This window comes from Microtus ochrogaster, chromosome 1 (genome assembly GCF_000317375.1).
Source record: "Microtus ochrogaster isolate Prairie Vole_2 chromosome 1, MicOch1.0, whole genome shotgun sequence".
Lineage (NCBI taxonomy): Eukaryota > Metazoa > Chordata > Mammalia > Rodentia > Cricetidae > Microtus > Microtus ochrogaster.
In genome coordinates this window covers 108,319,072-108,337,118 of record NC_022009.1, presented here as the reverse complement: position 1 = coordinate 108,337,118, position 18,047 = coordinate 108,319,072, and the positions used below count along the sequence as shown (strand labels likewise).

Here is an 18,047-nt window from a genome sequence, read left to right as displayed (position 1 = left end):
CCCCCACCCATCCACTCTTTCTCTGTTTCTAGTCTATTCAGAAAGAACGGGCCTCCCACGGATACCAACAAAACATGGCATGTCAATTGCAGTAAGACTAACCATCTGCCCTCTTATTAGGGCTGGACAAGGCAACCGGATATGAGAAATAGGGTCCCACAAGATGGCAAAAGAGTCAGGGACAGTCCCAGTCTCTACTGGAAAGATCCCCACTAAAAGACCAAGCTACACATATGCAGAGGGCCTAGATCAGTCCTGTGCAAGCTTGTGTTCTTAATGTAATTGGCTATGAAAACATCTTGCTCTCTTTTTGTTCTTTAGAATGTCAAAATTTATAAATATATTTAATGTCAAATGTTGGTGTTTCAGTTCCTAGAATATAGTGTAAACTGCCCTAGAAAGTCCTAAAGGATAACTTAGATGTATCTATATACCCAAAAGGTATTTATATTTATTATGACAAACAGTAAATTTAGAACAATGCAAATCATAAGGATTAGATAAGATGTGTAGCAGACACAAACCGGTATCATTATTTGAAAATGAATGTAAAATATTCCAAATGCTTCAAATTTTCTACAAATTGAAGGAGACTGTTCAAGTATCATAACCTATTCATTAATATGTAAAATTTTTCTGGGAATTATAAGAATAATAAACATGTTAGCACCTACTTTCTTTGCAATATCATTATATAATATTAGCAACATTGGATTCTATTTTTATTACTGTGAACCAAGGAGAAGACAAAAGAAAAAAAATTCCTTTTAAAAACGATGAATTTCAGAGTCAAACTCAGATTCAGAAATCTAGAGTATATTAATATGAGTAAGAAAAATGGTGATCTATCCTAAAATACTCTGGTATGCATTCTCCAAATACAATCAGAGTATAAAGTCACTTTTAAGAGCATGTGTCAAAGATTTCAACTGGTTCCAAACTTTATTACCTGTAACTCTTTAAATAATTATTTTGAAAGCAAACATTTTATTCCGAGCCTAAATATGATCAAATACCCCAAGCATGCAATGATTAATTTTCCCCCTCCCATCTATGTGAAATGAGACACAACTGATACACATAAGATTTAAACAAAAGAATCTCACAAAATGCACAACTTAGGATATAATTCAACGATTTCCACAATTTAAGGAGAATAGTTTGGACCCTGGACTCCTTTAAGGGGTAGTCTATGCAGCAATTGTGACAGATAATATATAGTAAAATCTAAAAATTACAGTTTAAGCATAGATGTATTATTCAGAAATTGAGTCTATAAGCAGTTAAGACAAAAATCACACTAGTCAAAGAAATATAGTTCTTACTCCATTCCCACAACAACGGCATCAAGTTTGTTTGCAGTCCATCTATTCAGGAAGTCAAAAGCCCTCTGCTCTAAAATGAAGAGAGAAAGGTCATAGTACTCCTTGTAATAAAAAGGTAACAAAAATAATGATAGATATCTATATGAGAAATGGGATTTCAGATTCTTAGACAGGAATCTAAGTTTCCTACACTGTTCCATGCATAGGGCCCTAAAACAATTCATCATTCTTGATCTCTCTCTAGAGAGAAAGGGATGATTTGTAAATTGATATTCTAGGCTTGGAACATTCTGGTTTCATCTTGCCCTTCGCTATAAACCACACCATGACCCTTCTCCTACTCCTTTGTAGACTGGTGCACTGTACTTCAGTCTGGAAGATTCAGACAGTAGAAGAAGCTAATTGGTCTTCCTACAGTCAATACAGTTAGGTCTATAATCCAAGATTCTCCTATCAACAGCCAAACATTAGCTCTCAATTTCTCTATTAGAAATAATCATTTTAACATTCATATACATGAACTCTTGGCATATTCTCTCAATTGGATTATAAATTCATGAAGAAGTAATATGATAGATCTCTCTCTTTAAGTACATATGTGTTTGTATATAGATATGTAGGTAGATGAAAGAAGATAGATAGATAGATAGATAGATAGATAGATAGATAGATAGATAGATAGATAATTGTTTGCCTAAGATAACAATGTAATACCTTAAAACATTTTCTTTTTTTGAATATGTCCCAATATATGGTACTACAATAATTAGGACATTAACACAAAGTCTACAGTCATAGTTCTTAACCTATGGGTCACTACCTCCTTATGGTCAAATGGCCTTTTCACAAGGGTCTTATATGAGATATTTACATTATAACAGTAGCAGAATTACAGTTATGCAGTAGCAACAAAAATAATTTTATGTTTGGTGTTACCACAATAAGCTACTGCATTAAAGGGTTGCAGCATTAGGGAGATTGAGAACCACTGGTCTAAGAAACGGCAACTGAGTTTTTAAAGATCCCTTAGCAAGTTAATGTAAGGCTTAGATGTACAAATAGGACATATTTATTCTCTTTTTTTTATTTTTATGTTTTTTTTTTGGTTTTTCGAGACAGGGTTTCTCTGTGGTTTTGGAGCCTGTCCTGGAACTAGCTCTTGTAGACCAGGCTGGTCTCGAACTCACAGAGATCCGCCTGCCTCTGCCTCCCGAGTGCTGGGATTAAAGGCGTGCGCCACCACCGCCCAGTCATATTTATTCTCTTGAGTCAGTATCTGCCTTCTGGACTTCATAAATCTTGAATAACTGGGAGAAAACATTTAGAATGCACAAACAATACTTTTCTTTAAGACTATGCCGAGCATGAGGCAGGGACTGCCTCAAACTATCTGTTTTCAATATACTGAAATCTGTTGCCATTCTTTTTTTTTTTTTTTTTTTTTTGGTTTTTCGAGACAGGGTTTCTCTGTGTCCTGGAATCTGTTGCCATTCTTGAGGTGCAAGGAAGCATACTCAATTTTCCTTATTATATTAAAAAAACTCATTGGGGAATCTTGGCTATTCAAATATTACCTGAGTCAAATATATAAGTATTTACATATTATTTTGAAATTTTTATGATTCCATTATTTTGTTTCTTTTTTATACTTTACATACAATAGTTTTACATATATTGTTACAGTCTACCATAGAATTTTCTGAAGATTTTATAAAGGTGAATTTTTGATATTTTTACTTTTTATCAGCTGTATATGGCTGTTATTACAAAAGTCAAACAGAGAATCTGGACTTCATGGTTAGGGTTTGTTACTATTTAGTTCTGTTTTGCTTTAGAGTCAAGTTGAGCAACTTCCCTATATGTTTTGCTTCTACTGTTAATAATGTTATTAGTAACAAACCACAAACTCCTTCTTGTAGCAAAAGCAAGTGTTTCTCATATGCATCCTGTCAACATTGTAGTTGCTGAAGGTATTATGAACGCCAGGAGAAAACTCCAAAGCAATTGACTTGTCCATGTCATTTTTTAATGTGGTTTATCCCACATGAAAGATGAGAATAAAATGCTTCCTGCGGTAAGGGATTGGTCTGGGGCTCACTTGCTAGGATGCTATTGCAGCCTTCAGGAAGCACTGTGTGTGAACCTCAGCATTGCATATGCCAGGAGTGAGGCGCATGCTTAAATCCCAGCACTCAAGGGGTTGATGGTCAGAAATAATAGGTTCCCACTAGCTAAGTAGTGAGTTCCAGAGCATACTGGGATAAATGAGTTCCTATCTCAAAAACAAAAGGAAGCCAATGTTGATCAGTACAGAGCAAACCTTGCAGTGAAAAGCTTTATCGGGTCATTCATCATATATGTGTGTACCTATCATTGTGTTGGATACCGAATATGTACATCTCTATTAAGCATGCCCATATATGTATATTTGAATATGCCAATACTTGTATATTATAAACATGCAACCATTCTCTATCCTTCTATCACGAACTTACTGAAACTTCCGAAACAAAAACCCCCGCCATGAAAATAGATCACTGCCCGTCTTGGGGCTTCCGACTTCCTCTTGGGTAAGTACAGACGCACCGGGATGTTGACAAAGGCTGTATCCGTCACTGTGACGTGTTCATCTGAAAGGGGTTGTGTATAGTCCAGACTGATAATCATGGAAATAAACTCTTCATATCTCATAACACCTACATTTTCAAGACTCAGAGCCTATAAAAACAAAACAAAATTAGTAAAATAATTCAGCATTAGATCTGTAATATCAGACAAATGTGAAGAGAATGTTTAGAAGAATAAATGAAAAACAAAACAAATGAATAGAAATAAAGAATTTGTAAAATTATTCTCAAATAATATCATGAAGATCTTATTGGGTGACCCTTCTGCTTTTGAAAATCTCAGATGTTTTCAATTAAATATCATTCATAAAAGCATTTCTGCTCACATTTTAAAGCCTTTTTGTATTTATTACTCAATTATAAATTCATAGTAAAAATTATGTCTTATAATCCTTCTAATTTTGAGGGTTGTCATATTTCCATCTAAAGTTATTTTATTTAATTCAATTCTTAAGTATTATCATATGACCATATTATACGTGATCTGAATTTGATGGATTTTACTCTAAACCATTTTGTTTCCCTAGGCCCATTTCTGTAAAAGCCTTCCTTGATTTAATTGCAGAAAGTTTCCTGTGGTTAAGTGACCAGTTTACCTAGGAACTGGGCAGTTTACTTAAGGAACAAATCTTAAAAGCTCCACATCCAACGATACTTTGAATGGTCTTTATTAGTGCACCATTACAGCGTAGGGCTGTTAAAGCTATTCTCTACGTGCCGACAAGGGAAATGTGTGCCCAAAACTGCAACCGTACCTGTCAAGTCACTCACAACCCCGAGAAAAGCACCCATGAACTCACAGAAACTGGAGCAGCCAGCACAGGGACTGCATGCATCTACACCAAGTCCTCCGCATTTATACTATAAACTGGCTTCCAGTGTAGTGTTTTTAAAGAATTCATGAGTGTGTGAACAAGTGGGTCTCTGGTTCTTGGGCCTTCTTTTGGGATCTTTTCTCTTCTGTTGGTTTATCTTGTCCAACTTCTAGGTGATAGTTTTTGTTTAATCTTGTTTAGGGTAAAAGTTAATAGCTGAACTGTCAGTTATACTTGCTCGGAGAGGGAAAACTCGTTTTCTCCAGGGGAGTAGCACCAGGTAAATTGTTCATGCCAGGATAGGCCTCATGTTCAGGAGAAGCTGACCAACACATAATGAACCCCATAGTTTTTTTTTGTGTGTGTTTTTATGGTTACAGTTTAGTGGGTTTTATGTTTTGTTTTTGTTTTTTTTTTCTCTTTGGGTGTTATTATATTTTGTTTTCTAGGATTTGGAGTTTTATTGCTGGGTTTGGGGGGCTGTTTTATTTCTATTTTATTTGTTTATTTCTTCATTTATGTATGAATGCATGCATTTGTTTATTCTTCTGTCATTCAATGCATCCAACCACAGATTCCCCTTCCTCCACTCTTCCCAACTTACTCCAGCACTTCTCATCTCTCCCCAATCCACTCCTCCGTTTCCCTTCAGAACAGAGCAGGCCTTCTCAGGATATTGGGTTTGTTTCTTGAGAAAGAACTTAGAGTTGGGTGGGAGGGAGAAGGAGAAGATGTGGAATAACTTGGTGGAGAAGAAGAATATCAGCAAAACATATTTAAGTTTAAAAATTATCTTAAATAAGCCGGGCGGTGGTGGTGCACGCCTTTAATCCCAGCACTCAGGAGGCAGAGGCAGGTGGATCTCTGGGAGTTCGAGGCCAGCCTGGTCTACAAGAGCTAGTTCCAGGACAGGCACCAAAGCTACAGAGAAACCCTGTCTCGAAAAACCAAAAAAAAAAAATCTTAAATAATAAAAATATAATAAAAACAAATAAAAAAGAAAACAAACTACTGATCAATGTGTTTTCTGAACTTCATTTTCTTTTAAATCCAGGCATTGATAATACCAACAATAAATTTCTTACTGAGCTATATTAGAGTTTAGATGAATCAATATTTTTTAGTGTATATAGCAGTTCATGCTAATATTCAACAAACCTTGCCTCATTATTTAAGTGTTCTCTATATTAATAATTCTGCAAAGGTCAGTGAGATGTCTCCGTAGGCAAAGGTAGCTACTCCCAGTCATGAACACCTACAAGGCCCATCTGGGGAATGAGGAGCGCTGACCCTCACTCAGACCATATCCTGTGACCTCTACCACAGCCTACCCTTCCCTCCAACACACACATTATCGAATTGACTATTAAAATAGAAAAATATAGAAAAATAGTTCTTGAGTATTTTCTTGCTTATTGAGTATTATCAAATAGATGACCCGTTAATGTGAGTTCTTGAGAAATAAGTATATTCAGATAATTGTTTATTCAGTAAATTTGCTTTTTAAGTTTAAATTTTAGCAATGGCTAAAATAGAAGAAAATTAGTTAATTGGTATAATGTACAGTCCAAGAACTTTTTCAAGGTTATATGTGGATATTTTTACAAAACTCTTTCAAAACAACTTATGCCTGCCCAACAATAAACTTATTTTTCAAGGCTGCATCATAACGAGCTTTAGTTTTCACTTTCCTATGTTAAAAACCAGTGGTTGTTATTGTCTTTGCGACCTTGACTTCCAGAACCCTGTGCTAAAATTACCAAAGAGTTCTAAATTTGCTAGGATGAACGTTAATTATACCTTTATTTGGTCTATTGTCATTTTAGAAGTACAGGATAATATTTTATAATGTAAAACACAAAAAAAGTATTTATTTTCATCACAGATAAGCGACAGCTGGACACATTTGGAGCTGAGAAACTAACAACAGAGTTTTGCAGTGGGTTTTCTAATAATGAGATGCTGTTGAAAACATGGGTATTTGTCACCCACGGGTTTAAACACACGTGAAATAGTCAAAGGAGAAAGCCCAGAGTTTATCTGCAGAGCTGATAAGGGCTTGCTCAGGTGTTCTCCCATTTACTTCAATCAAGAAACCAGAACATTTGAAAAAGAGACAGCTGTAGAGAAAGTGGAGATCTCGTGGGACTAGCTGGAAGACCTAAGACTCAGAGACCAGCAACTACAAGAGACTCTGTCCTAGAACAGTGCCTCCTGCTCTTACACCCTGGACTGCCGGATCTTCTGTTCATCTCCTAATGTTGCTGCCTTTGATATTTTGCCCCTGTCAACAGAGGGTATTTTTGGAAGGCACCCACTTTGCACATAAAAGAGCACAGATTTGAAACAAGGCAGTTTGGAGCTCAAATTAAAGCTGTTACTCCCTCCCTGTATGCACTCTTCTGATTATTTTTGTCCTGCTCTATGAGCTGAAATATTAAGAAAACAATGGAGATATATGTATATGCAACTAAAGCATATGTATTGTAGTGCCAAAAATGCCAGCTTCTGATGATAAGGGAACTATTTATACATCCATTATATCCACCCTGCGTCTCCTAAGATAACCCCAGCAATTCTGAAATTTATAATTGAAGGCATACAATAGAAGCGATGGCAATAAGAAAAATGCTGATTTAATATCAAATAAGTGCTATTATCAATAATTCATATCATTATACTATAAGATAATTGAGATTGTTTTTATCTTAGAACCTAAGTGAAAATCAATTTAACAATATTCTTTTAAAAATAGTACTTTTTTCAAAATTGCATCAGTAGTATTATCAAAGTACTCACAAGTGTTCATTCTTAATCATTGAAAAAATTATATTATTCTTACCATAAGTGTACAAGCTTTAGCAACTGCATCCAAGGCCATTACTTTCCAAGTTTCTTCAATGTTGTCAGGTATAGGTGTATAAATATATGATAAAAAGCTAACACAAAACAGCCCCAAACAGAGAGTTTTGAATCCCATGGTATCCCGCCTCTTCACAATGCAGGGATTAAAATATTTCCATAAATGTTGAATAAAAAGCCAAAAGATGAGTGCAGACTGGAAACCCTCTCGAGTAATCCAACCATTCTCACAGCGTGAGAATGATTCTCAACTCAAACCTACAGTATCAGTCCTAACTTGTTAGCAAATCCACAAACTCTGAAGCAGATGTTGAAATTCATCAGGTCAGGTACCTATTATTAACATGCAATTAAAATTCCCTAAAGTGTTCCTTCATTCTGTGACACCAAGATCAGCAGAAAGCAGAATCAATACGAGCACTGGATAATTCTTGAAGTTATCTTTTGGGGTTGCAATTTTTTATAAGAGGTTTATAGAAGGCTACTTTATATCCAGCAAAAATATAGGCTAATATTATTACTGAGGATTATTACCTATGCTAACAGACACTACCTAGTGTGAACAAGCTTTAGACTGAAAGGTAGAGGGTGTGGAGACTTATTCAAGCTCCATCACTCAGCAAGCTAGAATTCCAAACCTAGACCAGAATTACCAGAAAATTCAGGACAAGTATTTCAGCAAACATTCTGGTTTTTAGAAGGTTGCATAATATGATGATTTGAATTTATGAATCAACACGACTTGAATTAGCTGAACAGAGTGATAAATATTTTATACCCGGGTGTGCCTGGAAAGGTGTTTCCAGAACATTGATGTTTTAGTTGGTAGCATGACTCACAGTTGTGGGCGGTTATCATCTGATGCATTGAAAGTACTTAAGACCTTGGTGAGGATACCCACTGAAGCATCTTACCTGAGCTCATGGGAGCTCACCCAATCCAGCCTGACTGCAGGGGAGCCAGCTTAAGACCAAACTAGGCACATACGGTTGTGTCTGGGGCAGAATGTGGGGCCACTGGCAGTGGGACCAGGATTTATATGACTTACCCCATTCTCTTTGGAGGGATACCTTGCTCAGTCTAGGTAGAGTGGGGAGGGCCTTGGTCCTACCTCAGAGCAATGTGGCTAGACACTATTGAATTCCTATGGAAAGCCATATCTTCCTCTCTGAGGAGTGGACAGAGGGTGGGATGGAGAGGAAGGTGGAGAAAGTGGGGTGAGGGGAGGACGTGGGAACTGAGGTTGGTATGTTAAATGAGAAAAGACACATTTTTTTAAAAAATAAATTAATTAATTTAAAAAAGAAAGAGCAAATAGGAGAAAAATGTAAAGAAAGCATTATTTCACCCCTTTTTCTCTCTTCTTGAGCATGTCTTGTTTTAACTCTAATCATATGAACGTTGCTTCCACCTGCTGTCCTTGTCTTGAGCTTGTCACCTTTAATCCATGTATTTGAGAATGTTTCCACCCAGTCCCTGTTTTTAAGTCCCCCTCACCCTGAAGCTCTCAACCTCCCTATGTCGTTAGTTTTGAGCCCGGTGAACTTCCTGATGTAATTCATGTATCCTGTGAGTAATAATTGTTTGTTCTCTTTGAATTAAGTGGTGCCATCCAATCTCAGGAAACCTGCCTACATACACCCCCACACTTCAACAAAGGATTCTGTCCACATGCTCACTCCTCTGCCTTTTGCTACTTGTTGGCTAATTGAAAGACCATATACCTGAAGGACACTCTATTACTGTTGTCCCTGTGAAATTTATTTCTCCTCTTTTCCTAGAATCATTAAGTAAATAACCTTGTTTTACTTGTCTTTCATTTAGAAAAATCACATAAGAACTCTTTATTTCCTGTCCTGGGATGTCCAAGTTTCTGGTTACTCGTATGTAAGAATTACAGACCTACACCACAGCCCCTGTCCCTTGAGTAAGCTTGTACTGACTTACATCAGTGGCATCTCTTGTTCTCCATCATGTAAATAGAAGACTGCAGAGCTTTGCTTCTACAACATCAGTCAGTCGAAGTATTTTATATAGGCCCCTGCTTTATATGGGGGTGTGTTTCATGTATTAGAAGCTGACAGCTTGTCTTCTACAGAAGTATCTTCTTCAATCATGAGTCCAAACCAACCTTTCTTCCCTAAGTCATTTGTTAGATGCTCTATAACAGCAACAAGAAAAGGAGTTAACACAAGGCTCCCTTATCAGACAGTGAATCCCATCTTTGTTTTGGTTTCTTGTTTTGATTTTTGGGCTTTTCATCCTCCAAAGCTGTGAGAAACAAATCGTTGTTGTTTCGTGTCCATTTCATATCTGTTTTCTATAATATTTTATCTGAATAATCTAAGACAATTCCAAATACAGTGATTGTCTCACTATTCCATATTAGGGTAAATATTAGGTGACCAGAAGGGACTGAATGCAGGTAAGGAAATGAGTCATGAAAGAAACCGAGTGCGAAGCTTTTCCTTTTTCTAGTTTAAGCTCCATGTAAACCTTTTTCAGTTTTGAGTGGTAGATAAGTGCATGCAGTATATTTGATAGTGAACCATAGAGCCCAATGCGACAATCCGCAGCTACAGAATGGCTGTTCTGACTGTACAGAAGTTCACCGAATGCCCACAGCTACAGAACAGCTGTTCTGTCTGTACAGAAGTTGTACAGAGTTGTATAGTCTTTGTTTCTGGCTCATTTCATGCTGTGATGTTTCATTAGTTACAAGTTCTTTACAATAAAGTTTTATTAAGCTAAAAAAGCTGAGGGCTGGTAAGATGTTCCTTCTGTGGGTAGAGATGCTTTCCTGGAGGCCTGATGACCTGTGGCCACCAGGTTCCAAATTCCAGATTCCAAAAGCAGGCAGTAGAAAAATAACTCCAGAGAGTTGTTCTCTGACCTCCGTGCACATACACATAAAAGCATACACATACAGATAAAGGTTTAAAACCAAAACTCTATCACATATATTCTAGATTAAGCAATGAATCTGAGTCTGACCAAACCTCTGGGTCCTCCTTGTCAATTCATAAAAATACAGAGAAGAACATGATAAACCGTCAAAGGAGTGTGTACTAGCAAATCCTAGATGCTTTTAGAAACATCATGGGTCAATTAAAACGTTTGTTCATCAAATAATTAGAAAGAGTAGTGTGCCCCAGTTTCAGACATTTAAAATATAGCATCTTCTCTACTGTGCAAGAATCATCTTGAGCTTTCAGGTGTGCATAATGGATGGCAACATTATGTAGGAATGTGTAAACATATTGCTATAAAATCCAGTGGAGTAGTCACATTTGGAAAGGGGACTGTAGTTTTTAGTTTTTGCGGGCTTGTTGCTGCTGCCTGTTGTATGATCCCTATTTCCTGGGAGGCAGGAGTGAAAAGACACAGAGGCAATGACACAGAATCTGAGCCTTTCCAATGCAGAAGCTCTTTCTTGTAATAAGGTAGAGGATTTTAATGGGGTTAGGGAAACTAAGCTGCTGCTGCAGAAACATTTCTGGTTGGTCCTTTTGAAACTGGAGGTTACTGCTGGTGTGCTGTGATTGGCTAGGAGCGCGCGTCATTAGTTACCGTGCCTTTGGTCCACTGACAGATTGTCTTGGCCAGTTTTGCTTGCTCATCCTGAGTCTGCACGTGCTTGCTTGTGCTTGTGCTATTGCCCTGCCTCAGGGGACAGCAGTGATTTGATCATAAGCTAAGAAAGACGTGAATGGCTATCGGTGCTTCATGTCTCAACCAGGATTGTGGTTTCCACGCTCATTTATAGAATGAGAATGTATTACTTATGCATTTGTGTGGTGCATATTAATATTATTTTTGATTTTAAAATTTAAACGTTTCTGAAAACTCTCCAGTTATATCACACTGAATATCTTCTATTAAACAAAGGAAATGAAAGGATGAAAAGGCAGTACTTAAGACAAATATATACCTAGTACACCTAGTAAATGGCATGGGTTAACACATAGCCTTATAAGGGCTCAAAGAACTTCTTGGAAGAAGGGGAAAAAGAAAGCAAGAGCTGGAGAACGGGGAAGAGAGCTGCGAAATGTTGCCTTCTGGACATGATGTGTTATTACAGGTCCAAATCCACACCAGCTCAGTATCAGTACAGACTAGGGAAGATGGAAAGATCTATACAGTGACGGCTCAGAGGCTCAGAACTTGTGCAAGAATCCAATGACTGGTCTAACTTGATGCACAAGCCACTAGAGGAAGCTGGTTACTTAAATTATCTGGATGATCAGGAGCCAGGAGCTGGATGGCCAGGACAATTTGGGTGGAACTGAATACGACTAGCAAGAAAAAAAAAAAGGCATGAAATGATTCTTATTCTTCTATACTCATAGGTTGGTGTCTAGCTCAATCATCATCAGAGAGGTTTCCTTTCGCAGCTGACGGGAGTATATGCAGAGGCCTACAGCCAATCTTTAGGGCAACCTTGATGAATCCCATACATTGATTAGAGGAGTGAGAGGGTCCGAAGGCACCAGAACTAAACACTAACAGGGTTTATAGGGGCTCACTGAAGTGGCAATCGCAGAGCCTGAATAGGGTTGTGCTAGGTCCTCTGCGTGTACATTGTGGTTGTTCAGCTTGGGGTTTGTATGGGACTCCTAACGGGGAGTAGGGGCTGTCTCTGATGCTTTTGCCTGCTCTTGCCACCCTTTTCCTCCTCCTGGGATTGCTTCATACAGCCTAGAAATGAGGGTTTGTGCCTAGTCTTATTGTATCTTGTTACGCCTTGTTTGGTTGATATCCCTGGGAGGTCTGTTCTTTTCTGAACAGAATCAGAGGAACAGTGGATCTGGGGTAGAAGGGTGGTGGTGGTGGAGGAGGAGGATTGGAGGGAGGGAAAACTGTGGTCAGGATGTATTGTATGACAGAAAAATAATGATAAAAAAGAACAGTAGGCACTAAACTTCGTTAAAAAAGAATTCCAGCATTTTACTGATCAATCACTTTTTTCCGTTTGGAAATTCTTTGTCATTATCTCACTTTCTTGGTATTCTTTATCACTAAATCCACTGTGACTGACTTGGTCAATACCAAATGGACCATTTACAGAAGAGCTATCTCCTCTTTGATAAACTGCTTTATTACCTTTTTGATAAATTAAAATAGTTGTGGAGGGAGGAAGAAGGGAAATATCAATTTTTCAATATTTTGAGTTATGGAGTTGAAAATCTTTTAAATATTTTGCATCTCTACTTTGGCTACATAAAGGAAAAAACCCTAGTTATTATCTTTGAACTCTTCTGAAAAATTTAATTATACATGTCATTTTGAAGAAGTTATAGCATGTCCTGATAAAATATAATCTTTATCTAGAGTTATTTTTATATCTCCATGAGAACCATAAATTTTTATTTTTCAGAAAATTATGTATTAGGTTTAAAGGTACAGAATATTCCAATACTTAGTTACCATAGCACTGTTTACAAGTCAATATGACATTTATTTTATGTGAATTATTTTATAACCTTTTTTACATTTTATGTTGCTTTATACTGAATGTAGATGTTTTGAATTGATTTGTGATATTTTATTTTATTGATTCAATCTTGATTATGAGGGTTTCCTGTTGCACAGCTTTTGTTACATTGTTGTACATCATACAACTGTAAATGGATGTTATAAAGGAGTACCACACTAGCTCAGAACTGAGTATAATAAAGGGTCCTCTGCACTACCAGGGAACAGGAGCCGAATCCAGCTGAGAGACAGGGCACAAGCTTTACAGCTGCATATAGGAGACCACACCCAAGTGGACTGGTATCTTAAAGACTCTTGGCTACAGGAGATCCCACAGCATACAATAGCTGAAAACAATGAGTGATGGTGATTCTTGCTCAGTCCTAAAACGCAATTGCTAAGAATATTATATATAAACAGTGGTTTTGGCTTCTGATGAGATTATGACCTATAACTCCAGGTCAAGTGTCACACTATCTCTGGGTTGAGAAAGAATGAATGTCACAATCAGACTTGATATCATCTGTCATCTCATTACATTTGGTTTTCCTTAAATGTTGCTTGATGATGGTTTTATTATGCCATTATTTACCATAACTGGACATAATTCTGTTTTACAGGATTCTGTTTTTTTTTTAACATCTACACATTATTCAATGTTTATTTCAAGTTGATTAAAATTTAAAGTATACTTTCAAGGATAGTAAAGTCACAACACTTGATTATTAATAATACTAACTGTGAAATTATTCCCCTAATGTTAAGGAGATATTTTATCCATTGACAAACAGTGAATTAATACTCCCTGCCATGCCTGACTTGTGAGACCAACTTTCTTATTGTGTTGTTTCCTTTTTGCAATTCTGGGGCACTAGACTAGGGGCCTTGCTCCTGCTAAACCAGTGTTTTGCACTGAGCAGTGTCTCTACACCTTATGAGACAAACTTTTACAGATGACAACGTCTTGCTTTTCTCTGCCTGGTCTTTTAGTTAAGCAATATCCTCCATGTTCATTCATATCCTGGAAAATGACAGACTTTTACAATTATGTTATGTTTAAATAGTTTTTATCTTTTGCGTATGTGTACTACCTTTTCTTTTCCTTTGTCCAAAGATAGGCATTTAGTGTGACTCTACATCCTAACAATTGTAGCAGCATCACAATACGCAGGTGGATGTAGATACTCCTTCAACATACTGATTTCATTCTCTTTGCCAATATACCCAGAGAAGACATTTATGTATTATATGGTAATGGTTATCCTAAATATTTTAGTCTACTTTCACAATTTCTATAACTGCGGGAACTCACCCGTCAGCTCATTAAAAGAGAATATAGCTTCCATTTTCATCACAACCTCACCAAGGCTGTTTACCTTTAGTATTTTCAGTAACCTAAATTCTCACAGGAGGGGAAGTAATGCTTTCATTTGCATTTCTCCTGGGACTGGTAATGTTCAAAAATTTTCTTCCTAGGCCATTTGTGCCTCTTCAATGAAAAGTCTGTTACAAACATTTACACCTTTTCAAAATAGAATTATTTTTTCTTTTCTTGGGTTGTTTAAATTTTGTGTATTTGGGACATTAACCCCACCCAAAACAAGCTCGCCGTGCACTGATAATTACCTGTCCAACACTGTTGGAACAGAAAACCCAACCACAATGCCAGCCACCTGAAGCGAATCTGCTATTTACAGCCAGGTAACAAGGGAAAGGAAAAGTTTAGGTTCCTTTGAAGGTGATTCTCCTGAACTCAGGAGAGCCTGGAAGAATCATGTTCTGACTCCACATGCCTACGTACAATGCAGGCGAAGGACATAAAACAGCCTCCCGTGATACCGTTCCCTGAGAAACAGTAAGGAGATCCTAGGCTAGCACACTGAAGGACCAAAAGCTGGGCCTACTTCCACCAGATCCCCATATCTCAAAACACTCTGTCCTAACACATTCTGGAGTTATGCTTGAGAATTTCAAGCAAGCAAGGGGAAGACAATTGGGATGTAACTCAGTGGTAGCTTGCCTGGTTTCCAGAAGGTGTTAGACGTATCCCAACAGGACAATAAAAAAAATGAATGAGTGTGGACATGATGTGAGGAGCAGGGCAAAATGGTGTTGTGAAATAGATCCTGTTTTATGTGTCCAGACTCATGTATGAAATATTGTCTCATTAGTTTGATAGAACACCTGAACTGACAGTCAATGAAACTTCATTGAGCTATAACCAAAACACATTTCAATCACTTGAAGCAGCAACAACTGTTGCAAGAACAATGGTTAGGCTTGCCTGTGGCAGTGACCTAACCTAGAACCCCAGAAATCCATGTAAGAAGTAGCTTCTTCAAATAGTCCCGCTGTGTAGCTGGTGGGCCTCCCTCCAGATAACCTCTACTCAGGTTTTGAAAATCCCCTAAATGCCAATCTACGTATATCCGCAGGTTTGGCAACAACACACCCACATACTTCACTAAGCCCATACTGGGAAAAGCAACTTTCATGTTGAAAATCATCCCTTGGGAGCAACAGAGCGTGTCTATGGGGTAGCAGGCAGTAGAAGTGATGCAAGCAACATTTACTATGATCAGGTGAGCGTTTCTTAATGCTTTCACGAGCCCTGATTCTTCTGTATGGTGTCAGAGATCTGAACACACGTAAACTCCAAGCCAATTATACCCTTGGAGGGGCCCCCCCGAGTAGCCTAATAAACAGCTTCAGGTGATTCACCTCATCCCCAAAGCTGGCAAAACAAAGATCTAACCGTGCATGGCTTTCGAGCATCACCTTGCTAGCCTGGCATCTCAGTTGATTCTGGACAAGGGTAAAGGTATAGCTTCTGGGTGCCCAGAGTGCATCTTCCTCAATTTGTTCTTCAACGAGAAGTTCATCGGCAGGGCAGTATCGGTAATTAACAGCTGGAGGGAACCACACGGTTGGCCTGATCTAGCTGCCTTGAAAGGCATATGTTATAGGTTTCTCAGGTTAGAGTTCATGGGTCCTGGGTACCATGTGCTTTTTTCAGTTCCCAAGGAACAGAGGCACTCCTCAGGCAATGAAGCCTTCAGGCTGCTTTGTGTTTCTACATATGGTCTCTTAGAAGTTAAGTCAGCATGGAAGCTTAGCAGGACAATTTGTCTTAGATATTAATCTTGTGTGCCCAGGAGAGCTTGCAAACATCATTGTATCTGGCAACTACAACTGTATTGATTGATCCTGGCAATTGCCACCATATTCTGTTTCTGATAATGGTATAAAAAGTCTGATCGCTTTCAATAAAACTTGTCACACAGCCTCAGTCTTGCTATGGTCCCTCCAATTTGAGCCTGGCTTAATTTCTTGCTGCCCATATCAGGTAATCTTGTCCTGGTAAATAAACACAGGCTTAAAGACAGCTATAATTCAAATCAGTTAAATGGCATTGGTTTTGCTCACACATTGCTGTTTGTTAATTTGCTCTGATCCTGAGAAGTCCTTGTTATGAGTGTTGCTTGGATAGTTCACCAATATATTCTCAGCTTTTTGCTTGAACTTATTAGCTAACCAAGGGTGGCTTGCTTTTTTTCTGACTTTGTTATATTTTCTATTAGTTGATTAAATTAGCCTGGCCTCATCTAGGTGCCTCCTGTGAAGTCAGAGACAGATGCTCTTGGTAATCCAAATCTCATTCTCTGGTAGATAGCTGTAGCAAGAGCAGAATTATGCAGGTGACCACTGGCAGGATGAGAGAGTCTCTGTGGTATGGGACAGAATGAGGTCTGGGATAGTATATCTTACACCTTGTGAAGATGTCTACAGTAGCCACAGGTAAAACTGTGGATGGTGGCATGTCTTCAGTGTTTCCTAATACATGCTTGAAATGGCCATGGCATCTTAGTGATCTGCCCAAAGACCCGAGTATTGTGTGCTTATTGATAAAATCAGATTGGGTTGTCTCAGTTAGCTTGTCTTAGTTACCGAGTCCCAACTCCACTGAAGCATTGATTATCCAGCGTCCTGTTGCTTGAACCTGGACGTTCACCTTTGTGAGCTTAGCTGTGTCCTGCTATCACAAGTGTGCAAGTGGTTGTTTAGAAAATTGTTGTACACATTCCATAGTAAGAACAAAGAATTGAACATCCAGGAATGACATAACACCAATCCATAAAGAGATGTAATGGATGTATTACACAGAGCTCCCTTTGGGATGGGAGAGATTCTAAGTTGGGAGTTTGCTAATCAGGCTCTGGGCTGGGTACTTTATGGGGCCCCTGCATCCTCCCCTCTCCTCTATTGGTTATGTTTAGATACCGGCTTTTGTCCCCACCTCAACTATCTTCCTCAAATATCTTCTGGAACAAGAATCTGCCACCTGAGGGAACCTACTTTCACTTTCCATGTCTGCCTATGTCTTTTTAACCCTCTGTTAATTTGGGATTAATAGTAAATGAAGACAAGCAATTCTCATCAAGTCGGGTTTGATATAAGTTGACCAATGTTCCCTCTCTTGTGCAAATGGAACAGGCAGAGTGATGTTACTTAAGATGTTATAGTCTACAAACAATAGGAAAGAAACCCTTTAGTCAACCTTTTCTGATATTCATGAAACAGCTTAGTGTCTAAATGAGAGGAAAGTGGCTCATAAAATCAAGTCTGAGAGATTAGTGAGAAGGACATGTTTGAGATTAACAAAAATGTTCAAGCTGAAGAAAAGCACTAATGAAAATATGTTTTGAGATGAAAGTCAGATTACCAACTAAATCGCTTAACGTCCACTTCACAAAGTTTATTGAACATTAAGAAAAACCACACACAAGCAGCGGAACCACCAGGACATCAGAAAAGTAAACATTGATTTCATCACTTCCCAGTGGAAATACAGATATTTATGAGTTGATTTTTGCTGGTAGGAGTATGGGTCACATCATCACAGGGAAGCAAACAGGCCTGGAGATCACCACTCAGATAACTTG

At 38.1% G+C, this 18,047-nt stretch overlaps 1 protein-coding gene across 1 annotated transcript in view; it reads right to left on the bottom strand.

The window, feature by feature from the left end:
- The window catches only part of LOC101991042 (arylacetamide deacetylase-like 2), a 13,247-nt gene extending 5,500 nt beyond the window's left edge, over nt 1-7,747 (bottom strand). Inside the window, exons 1-3 of the mRNA XM_005344034.1 lie at nt 7,610-7,747; nt 3,821-4,043; nt 1,326-1,395 (exon numbers count right to left, since the gene is read on the bottom strand). Of these exons, the coding sequence (XP_005344091.1) occupies nt 1,326-1,395; nt 3,821-4,043; nt 7,610-7,747 (431 nt within the window). The remainder of the gene's footprint in view (nt 1-1,325; nt 1,396-3,820; nt 4,044-7,609) is intronic.
- Nucleotides 7,748-18,047: the final 10,300 nt, after the last annotated feature.